Source organism: Lepus europaeus, chromosome 16 (assembly GCF_033115175.1).
Source record: "Lepus europaeus isolate LE1 chromosome 16, mLepTim1.pri, whole genome shotgun sequence".
In the NCBI taxonomy this organism is placed as follows: domain Eukaryota; kingdom Metazoa; phylum Chordata; class Mammalia; order Lagomorpha; family Leporidae; genus Lepus; species Lepus europaeus.
In genome coordinates, this window is record NC_084842.1 from 33,450,893 (window position 1) to 33,461,873 (window position 10,981).

The 10,981-nt window shown below is 42.0% G+C and overlaps 1 protein-coding gene across 3 annotated transcripts in view; it reads right to left on the reverse strand.

Annotated features, from left to right (window-relative positions):
• The window catches only part of NEIL3 (nei like DNA glycosylase 3), a 62,889-nt gene extending 59,032 nt beyond the window's left edge, over nt 1-3,857 (reverse strand). For 2 of the 3 annotated variants that reach the window (XM_062213373.1, XM_062213372.1), the window contains exon 1: nt 3,576-3,856. In XM_062213373.1, the coding sequence (XP_062069357.1) occupies nt 3,576-3,731 (156 nt within the window). In that variant the 5' untranslated portion in view covers nt 3,732-3,856. Of the gene's footprint in view, nt 1-3,575 lie in introns of all 3 variants that reach the window. The other variant, XM_062213374.1, reaches the window with a different exon arrangement.
• Between the last annotated feature and the right edge of the window lie 7,124 nt (nt 3,858-10,981).

Here is a 10,981-nt window from a genome sequence, read left to right on the forward strand (position 1 = left end):
ATCCACTGTCTACAGGACAGGATTTTTTAATACTAATCACAAAGACCTATTTCAATTTTTTATATCTCCTTGTATCCATATAATAGCTTTAAATGCAGGGGTTTTTAATTTGTAGAGTATAGCTTATTAGATACCATTGCCAGGTGATGTTAATTACCAACCAAACATTAACAAAGCATTTCTATTATATTATCAGGCTAATTTCTTTTGTGCAATCAGAACACAGGAACAGACATTGATAGAAGAGAATGGATATGAGAATAGACTAAATTAAACAAAACAAAAATTGTTACAGACATAGCCAAAAACACAAGGCCATACTTCTCTGGTTAATAAATACCAGTGCTACAACATTATGACATTGCTACCATTGTGTTGGCCACTTTCCCACTGAATCATTTATTACTAAGAGGAGCCATAGCTAGTTAGGAGTATAGTCTTTGGAAGCCGAAAGTAAGAGATCAAATCCTAGCTCACCACTTCTGATCCAGCACCCTGCTTATGCACCAAAAGGCAGCTGAAGATCACCCGACTTGCCACCCATGTGGGGAGACCATCTGGGATCCTGGCTTAAGGCTGGCCCAGCATTGGCCATTTCAGCCTCTTGAGGATGAAGCAATGGACAGAAGATCTCTCTGTCATTCCCTTTCTCTGTGTTCTGCCTTTCACATAAATAAAATAAATCTCTGTAAAACATCAAAATTAACAAAAACTTAGCTCAACCCCTTGCTATTCATGTGACCTTAGGCTACTGGTTGAAATTAATTCTGAGCCTCACGTTCTTCATGTATATAACTGCATTAATGTTTTATCATTCGGTTATTCTTTCTCACAACTGAGTCAAAAGTAAAAGCACTTTATGCTTTGTCACCAGAGATAATCACAACAAACCTTTAACAAATCTATTATTACTTCATTTATTTAAAAAATTATTTATTTGAAAAAAGAGTAAGAGAGAGAGAGAGGGAGAGACAGAAAGAGGTCTTCCATCCACTTCTTCACACCCCAAATGGCCCCAACAGCAGGGGCGGGGCCAGGCTGAAGCCAGGAACCAGGAGCTTCTTTCTGGTTTCCCAGGTGGGTTCAGGGACCCAACCACTTAGGCCATCTTCCACTGCTTTCTCAGGCCATTAGCAGGGAGCTACATCAAAAGTGGAGCAGCTAGGACTCAAACTGGTGCCCATATAGAATGTCGGCATTATAGATGGGGGTTTTACCCACTATGCCAGAGCCCGCCCAATCACAACAAACTTAAAAGGGAGTGTTCATGCTATTTTATCTAAACACCAATGCGATGAAAGTTAAAACATTAGGTTGGATTTTTACAGCAAGTTCCTTGCCTTTTTCATCCTTATATCCTTGGTGAGACAGGTTAGAAATAGGATTCACAAAATCAATCCCCTCCCAACTGGACATGTCTCTGTCTCCCACCACAGCATACTCTACCCAGCTTGGCTCCAAATCAATCAGAAGCAAGGACTGTCCACCCTCTAATGGCAAAAGATCCCCTACTGCCCCATTAGCAACTTCCCTCACTGGTGTGAATGCACAGAATAGTCCAGGCCCACTAATATATGATCTTCCTGGGGAGGTGGTAGTGAGCAACAGCACCACTTAAAGAAGCAACTATGCCTGTGCACACCACCAAGCCAGGTGCAAACTGAAGTGCCCTGTGCATAGGGGACAAGTCAGAGACTGAGAGGGTGTGGCACACTCCCCAGCTAGATAAAAATCCCTGATCAGCTGGGGTGGGGGCTGAAGCTGGATGGCAGAACCTCTTCTCAGTTGGCCTCTTGCTAACTTCTGTTTGCAAGTGAGCCAAAGAACTCTCTCACTAGCAGCTAACATAAAACCTAACACAAAAGACATTACTGTTGAATGATAAAAATTATGATATCCATAGCATATTTGTATCATATCTGCTACTAAGCCCTATCACCTTCACTTCTGAAGTCCTGATGCTTTTCTCTTTTCTCCCCTACCAGCACTGGAGTCCAAGCTGCTCATGTGGACAACCCCAGTCATCTCCTTTCGAAGGTAACGGTGTCTTTTCTGGCTTCCTTTCACCTTGTCAAGGCAGAGTGATCTTTCCAGGGCATATAAAAATCTTTTCATGCATCCAAATCCCTGACTCCTAGTATAAATACAAAGTCCTTAATTTGATCTACAGATTTGTGCATTGTCTGCCTCCTACCCACCAATTCAGTCCTTACTCTTTACTCTAAACGGCATTCCTTCCCTATTCTTTTTCTAGCTACAATGGTTTTCTTTCAGTTCCTTAATAGGCTTGAAACCCTCTTCTTGTCATCCCTCACCTGCAGTGTCCTGTGGCCAAACTCGATCTAGGCGCTATACATCTCCTACTTAGCTTGGATGCTTCCGCAGGGAAGCCTTCCCTAACCTTCCTATGAGTCCTTATGGAACCATATACCTCTCTTTAGAAAACTTACCTATTTATATTTCTTTCTGCTACTATTTAACGAATAGCAGTTTATGTTCTCAACTATAGTCTCCATAAGGGCATTTACTCCACAGGTGCCTTGAGTGGTCAAAATGTTGTTGAATAAGTGATTTTCAAAATTATTAGTATTCCTAAAAAACCATCTAAAATCCCTCTTGGTGGTACCTTGAAACAGTTATAATAAATGCTGTAATAAACAATAAATAGAGAGTACTTACTGACATATCAAGTAATAGTAAATAAAATAAAAGGGCAATTGGGAGGAGATGAGAAACATCCTCCTTCCAAGTTGGAAATGTAGTTTCCCAGACTTAGACGGTCATTTCTTTCAAATTGTAAGCATCTGCTAATCTTATAGCAGGCAACTTTTTCTTCCAAAGACTGTGAGGAAGCTTTGCAAGAGAACTTGAAATACACACAATATTGTGTGCGTCCTTGAAATATAATCATCCACACATCTAAAGGGCTTTTAAAGCATGATGGCTTAATCAGAATATCTTTAACCCCGGCCTAAGTTCTTACCAAATAGTTCACTATCTGCAATGAAAGGCTAAATGGCAAGAAGCTGTAACACAATTTACTTTACAAAGAAATAAATTCACTGCCCCTTCACTAGATAGCGTTATCAAATGGAAAGTCAGTGCCGCATTTTCTACATGCAATTTTAGAATTATATAGTAGTTGTCAGATACTTAGCAACGGCAGAATATTAGGCAAGCAAGAAGCTAAAATTTTATACTAAAAGCTTATCTTGAAAACGTGAAGAAAAAAATATAATCAAAGGTTGCAGAGAGATTTTATAACATTAACAGTGGAACATAAATCTGTGGACATAGGTAAGTCATCTTTTGCTGGGTTATAAAGGAAGGTGATATAGAAGAAAAACACCTTCAGCTGATTCTCTCCCGGGGATCCTGCTGAGCCGGCACCAGCCCACACAGGCTAACGGGAACCGTCTTCTCCCCCAGGGCAGAGTGAGAATGAACCTGGAGAGCCCACGGGTTTCCCACGGAACCCGGACCAGGGCAGACACGGCAGTCCGACCCTGGAACCAACGCGGTCTTTACTGCACTTCTCCCGGCCGGCCACACGGCCAGTTATAGGTGGAGCTCACCTGGGAAGAGGCCACAGCTGCGGAGGCTGCAAGGGCCAACGCCGCACCCTGCAGGCTGGGCAGAGCGGTACCCCGCACCTCGGTCACCGCCTGGCCCGGGAGCACCCGCGTCCGAATTTTCTCTCCATTCAGAGTACAGCCTGGTCCTTCCACCATCGCCGAGCCAGCACTGTGGCCCACCTCGCTGCGGGGCCCGCTGAGGAGACTGCAGGGTGGTAAGTTCACCTCCGCGCGGGCACAGACGGCAGAAAGTTCAAATCTCCCGCGCGCCCCGCCCCGCCCAGGGCTTCAGTCCTCCCGCCCTGCGCGGGCCGCGCCCCTCCGCGCATGCGCTGCGGCTCCCCTCCGCGTCTTCCTGGGACGATAGCCGAGAACACAAAGGCGGCGTAGGATACTGGGACTTGAGAAGCCCCACATGTACTGCCTTTGCTGTGAGGTTTTTCTCTTGTCTTCGAGCTGTGCAGTACCGCACATCAGACCTTCATCTCCTAAAATCCCAGTGTGGCCGGCCTGATTTTCCCGTGCTCTCTGTTTTGACGTGTGTGGGAGCAGAAAGGGGACTTTTTTTTTTTTCTTACAACAGATTTTTTTTCCTCTCCTGTGGATTTGTATAGAAAATATATATTATATATTTGTGTGTGTATTTATAAATGGCTTTTTATGGCAATCCGCGAGCAGCCGATCCTCAGTAACATATAAACAACCCCTTCACTTTTGCATAGTTGAATGAGCCCTGTCCAAACTCATACATCCATTTTGTTATGGGGCACCCAGAAATGAACGTCATTTGAAATCGCTTTCTAGAAGATAGGACACTAGATAAATTTGAGGATTCTGCACAGCTTTCAAATTTACCTATAAACCTAAGCAAATATGAGTACATACATACATATAAGAAGCTAGTGACTCCACACAACTTTGTGACTTATGAAGAATTCTTTTTTAACTTAAATAGTGAACACTGAAACAATGTCAATCCAAAAGTGATTTCATAAGCATATCACTGTACTACAGTTAGTACAGAAAAATAAATGCATTACAACTTTATACTAATGACCAGACCTTGAAAACTCAAAGATTGTTCAATCTTTCTCCTTGTGGGTAGAGATCAGTGGTTCGAGTTGGCTGGATCAGGTTTTGCATTATTTGTACTTTACTTCCTTGTTCAATGTTTGTTTACTCTTATAGGTCATGTTGTTAATCAAGAAAGAATATTATTGTCACCAATCAAATTCAGTAATAATCTATACTTTGAGGGAGGAAAGTCTATACACCTTTGTTACTTTCACTTTTGCATTACTTTCTACTAATAAATGATCTCTCTTTTCTTTTAAGATTTATTTATTTATTTGCGAGACAGAGTTACAGACAGAGAGGGATAGACAGAGAGAGAGGTCTCCCATCTGCTGGTTCATTCCCCAAATAGCCGCAGTGACCAGAGCTGGACCAATGCAGAGCCAGGAACTTCTTCTAGGTCTCCCAGGTGGATGTAGGAGCCCAAGCACTTGGACCATCTTCCATTGCCTTCCCAGGCCATTAGCAAGGAGCTGGATTGAAAGTGGAGCAGCCAGGACTTGAACTGGGATGCTGGCACCACAGGCGGAGGCTTAACCTATTCCAGCACAGTGCCGACCCCATCTCATTTTTTTTTTTTTCTCCAAAGATTCCATGAAACAAAATTTGGCAATGCTTACCTGGGTGATGTGGCCCAACGTTTCACAGGAAGTTAGAGTCGATATACTGGCTAGGTCTGCAACTGTCAAAAAACTTCATTGAGAAGATCTGTTTCTGAAATGATTCACTTGTATGGCTGGTGACTGGAGGCTTTAGTTCTTCATCTTAGTGGTCTAATTACACAGCTGCTTGGCTGCTCTCATCACATGGCAACTGAATTTCCCCAGAGTGTGTGAGCGAAGAGAAAACTGTCAGGCCCTTTACTGTCCAATCACTTTGATTACCTAGAGTCTCATTCTATTTTGTGGTTCTATAACAAAATATCTGAGACTGGGTTTTGGAAGAACAGAAATGTATTTCTCACAGCTCTGGAGACAGAGAAGTCTAAGGCCAAGGTGCTAGTAAGTCGGTTGTCTAGTGAGGGTGCAGTCTGTTCCCAAGATGACACCTTGAATGCTGCATGTCTTCCCAAGAAAGGGAATGCTTTGATACCAGAGGGCAGAAGGCAAAGGGTGAAAGTGGTTTATTACCCCTGTCAAGTTATTCTATAAGGATGCCTAATCCCAATCGTGATGTCTCATGACACAATCATTTCTGAAGAGTCACACACCCTCAATATTGTTGTGTTGAGGATTAAATTTTGGAGGGGCAAAAACATTAAATCCTAGCACATAGACTATTTTTTTTATTTTTTTAAAGATTTATTTATTTATTTGAAATAGTTACATAGAGAAAGAAGGAAAGGCAGAGAGAGGGAGAGAGAGAGAGGTCTTCCATTCGCTGGTTCACTCCCCAGTTGGCCACAATGGCCGGAGCTGTGCTGATCCAAAGCCAGGAGTCAGGAGCTTCCTCTGGGTCTTCCCATGTGGGTGCAGGAGCCCAGGGACTTGGGCCATCTTTTGCTGGTTTCCCAGGCCATAGCAGAGAGCTGGATCAGAAGTGGAGCAGACAGGTCTCAAACCAGCACCCATATGGGATGCTGGCACTGCAGGCGGCAGCTTTACCCACTAAGCCACAGTGCTGGCCCTGAGACTATTCTTGTCACTTATTATAACATTCACTAGAAGCCAGTCATTAAGTACATTAAAGTACAGTAAAGGGAGGGAATAAAGCTTTGTTTCTTGAAGATAGGAGTATCAAAGAATTTGTGGCAATGTTTTAAAACCATCCAAATTTTCATCTTCATTTATCTGATTCATCAAGGGTTTGTGTTTTCTCTTTAGATGCTGTATACTGATACGCATTTGGGTCAAATATGATACTTTATAGAATTAGGCTCCCACAGAAAGTGATGAAATGAGGACTGACATTGATGACAGTAAGAGGTTTCACTGACAAGACCTGCAAAGCTAAGCTAGATTTTGTTTAAATGTGACTAGCCTCTGGGTCTTTTGGTAATGTTTTTGTTCTTAGTCCTTAAATCCAGTCAAGAGAAATCACATGCATTTTTCTTCTGCAACATCTATAGAAAGTCTGTCACCATTGCAAGGAAACTTAGTCTGATAAAAACTCTTGATACTTTTTATCTAGACTGTCAATAACCTTCTCACTGTCATCCTTTCTGTGTTTTCTCTTTCATATGATTACCAGAGTGATTGTCTCCACAACTTTTTCTTAACATCATTGACCAATTCATAACTTTGTATATATAAATAATTCATTTTCACTAGAACTTACTTTCTTCAGATGTCAAATAAAGAATGACTTCTTGTTATGTTTGAATGTGGTTTGTCCCACCAAAATTCAAGTTGAGGTTTAATTCCCCAGAGTAATGGTATTGAGGTGCTTTGGACTTTGTGAGGAGGAATTAAGTCTCCAAGATGGATTTGTGCTGCCTTATAGGAGTTCTAGCTCTTGTGGTGCTACATTAGTACTCATGGGAATGCATTGCTATAGTAAGCCGGGTACTTGTGTTCAATCTCTCTTCCATACTTACCACTTGCTCTTCTCTCTAATGTGCTTCTGCCGTGTGATGGCATCTGCAGTGTTATGATGCGCCATGAGGCCCTTACCAGGACTGATCACTAGATCTAGCTCCAGAACTGTGAGCCAAAAATAAGTCTACTTTTTTTTTTAGGATGTATTTATTTATTTGAAAATCAGAGTTACAGGGGTAAGTACTGTGGTGTAGCAGGTAAAGCCGTTGCCTGAAGTGCTGGCATCCCATATGGGTGCCAGTTCTAGCCCCAGCTGCTCCACTTCTGATCGAGCAGTCTACTATGGCCTGGGAAAGCAGTAGAAGATGGCCCAAGTCCTTGGGCCCCTGCACCCATGTGGGAGACCCAGAAGAAGCTCTTGGCTCCTGGCTTTGGATTGGGACAGAAGTGGCCACTGCGGCCATCTGAGGAGTGAACCAGCAGGTAGAAGACCTCTCTCTTTCTCTGCCTCTCCTTCTTTCTTTGTGTAACTCTGACTTTCAAGGTAAATGAATTAAATTTTTTTTTTTTTAAAGAAAGAGTTACAGAGCGGCAGAGGCAGAGAGAGAGAGAGAGAGAGGTCTTTCATCTGCTGGTTCATTCCTCAAATTGCTGCAACAACTGGAGCTACGCTGATCCGAAGCTAGGAGCCAGGAACTTCTTCTGGGTCTCCCATATGGGTGCAGGGGCCCAAGGACTTGGGCCATCTTCTACTGCTTTCTGAGGCCATAGCAGAGAGCTGGATTAAAAGTGGAGCAGCCAGAAATCGAACCGGTGCTCCTATGGGATGCCAGCAGTACAGGCAGCAGCTTTACCCACTATACCACAGTGCTGGTCCCTAAATCTCCCTTTTTAATAAGGTACTATAAAGCTTCAGGTACTTTGTTAAAATGATTTTTTTAAATTTATTATACAAGTAGAGTTGCAGACAGTAAGAGAGAGACAGAGAGAAAGGTCTTCCTTCTGTTAGTTCATTCCCCAAATGGCCGCTACATCTGGCGCTGTGCTGATCCGAAGCCGGGAGCCAGGTGCTTTTTCCTGGTCTCCCATGAGGATGCAGGGGTCCAAGCACTTGGGCCATCCTCCACTGCACTCCTGGGCCACAGCAGAGAGCTGGACTGGAAGAGAGCAACCAGGACTAGAACCTGGTGCCCATATGGGATGCCAGAGGAGGATTAACAAAGTGAGCCATGGCACTGGCCCCAAGATCCTTTGTTATAGCAATGCAAAATGGACTAAGATACTTTCTATAACTCACATATGAATTGCTCTAGTTCTAGTATAACATACATGAAAGCACTTTGAAAAGTATAAAATAAAATTCTCTGCAAATTTGAGATACTCTACTCGCTATTCTCAAAAATACCCTTAACTTTTTATATCTTGACTCATGCTGTTAATATGTTTTAAACCATCTCTTCATCCCAATTTACTGAAATTCTTCTAACCTTCAAGGCCCACGTGTCTGTACATAATTTGCCATAAATGTTTTGAAGTATCCTCGTGTATGTGTGTGTGCGTTTGGTATCATTCTTCTGAATTGAGATTTGATATTTTCAGAATTCCTTTCTAAAATAAATGATACAAATATGTATTATGCATTAAGATGCCTTGTGGTATACTTTCTTTACTAGATTAGAAAACCAGTAACTTTAATATATTCCTGAAACAGTAAAACCAGTCTCATGTGTAGATATCTGTGTCCATTATTTCCTACTTATTTACTTTCATAATAACCCTGTATGGTAGTCAGAATAGATATTATGATTAGTATTTTACCAATGAAGAAGCTGAGTTTTAGATCACTTCTTATTCTCTAGGATTACATTGTAGGAACCCACAATGCCATAGAAAAATAGCCCACATTTTCCAGCTCATAGGCAAATATTCTTTTGTATTTTTTTATTATTAAAGATTTACTTATTTTAAAGGAAGAGTGACACACACAGAGAGAGGGATAAACAGAAAAAGAGATCCTGTATCTGCTGCTTCACTCCCCGAATGGCCACAGTGGCTGAGGCTGGGACAACCTGAAGCCAAGAGCCTGGAACTCCATCTGGGTCTCCCATGTTAGTACCAAGGGTCCAAGCACTTGGGCCATCATCTCTTGCCTTCCCAGACACAATAGCAAGGAGTAGATGAGAGGCAGACCATCTGTGACTGAAACCAGTGCTCCAAAAAGGGATGCTGATATTGCAAGTGATGGCTGAGCCTGCTAACACCACCAGGTCAGCCCCATAGGGCACTGTTTTTTTCACTAACATCATAGCCAAGTGTTGATCAAAGTTTAAGACATTGGAGAAGATAGCTTTTTTATGTCCTCAAGTAGGCTATCCCTACCTTATAGGAACACAGTCCTAGTGCAAACAGTGTTGAAAGAAACTAAGAATGCCAAAATGGAGATGGATGTGAGCTAAACATAAATGTGAATTTTATTTCTGAACATTTCCATTAATAAAAGCATTTAATACTTTCTGTCTGTGAAGCATAGATCCGACCCTGGGATACAAAAGTGACTCAGAGGAACCTTTGCATACAAAGATTACAGTGTACTTAGAGCTACTAGTGGTAAAACTAATAGAATAAAAAGAGACCACTTGCTATGTACTATCTATATTTATACATGAGAGAAATTCATTGAAGTGTTAATTTACTCAGAAGCAAGATAATCTAGAGGATGCTCAGAGAACATATGGGAATAGGTTGAGTGTTCTAAAAGTGGGGAATCCAGCCGGCGCCGTGGCTCACTAGGCTAATCCTCCGCCTGCGGTGCTGGCACCCCAGGTTCTAGTCCCAGTCGGGGTGCTGGATTCTCTTCCTGTCCTGCTCTCTGCTGTGGCCCGGGAGAGCAGTGGAGGATGGCCCAGGTCCCTGGGCCCTGCACCCGCATGGGAGACCAGGAGGAAGCACCACTTGGGGGGTGAACCAACAGAAAAAGGAAGACCTTTCTCTCTGTCTCTGTCTCTCTCTCTCTTTCACTGTCTAACTCTGCCTGTCAAAAAAAAAAAAAAAAAAGTGGGGAATCCTAGGGAAATAGAAAGGTCAATTAAGGGAATTCCAAGTAAGGAGAATATGGGAAAATATAGGTATGTGATATATTTGAAACACAATGGTTAATGCAGTTGTTTCATACAGGGAAATAATGATAGATAACATGGAAATATTCCTGAAACTATATATAGAGAATATAGGTTAAGGAAAAGTAGAATCCATCTTTTTGGGGTAATAGCAGCCAGTGAAACTTTTGAGCAGGTATAGGGATATAAAACTCACAAATTCACAAAACGTATTTGCTTAATCTGAATTCAGTAAATTCTCTAAACTGAAGTCCAGAACTCTAGGTTATGGAGAAGAACCCAAGCTGTGGTTTGGATCCCTTATCTGCTTATTCTTTTTTAAAGAATAGACATGTTACTGTTGCAGATATTAGGGAGGTAAAGTTTCTTGCACAATGCTGAGTTCATAATACTTTGAAGTGTACTTAGTAAAAATATCTCTGTTTTCTCTAATAATGATCCTAGATGCTTCATGCTTCTGTGTGCCAGGCAGTGTTCAAAATGTTTCACAAATATTGACTCTTAATCTTCACACTAATCCTCTGAAGTTGAAGCTATTATTTTGTTATCCTCGTTTTACAAATGAAGGAATTAAGATACAGAGAGACTAAGTAACTTGTTCAAGGTTACGGAACTGGGATTCAACCAGGCAAGCTGAAGTCTTAGCCAAAAATTTTCAGCAGCATCAATTATGTTGTAATGGCTCTAGACCAAGTATTTCCAGCAATAACTAAAGAAATAGGATTTAGAGGTAAGAAAA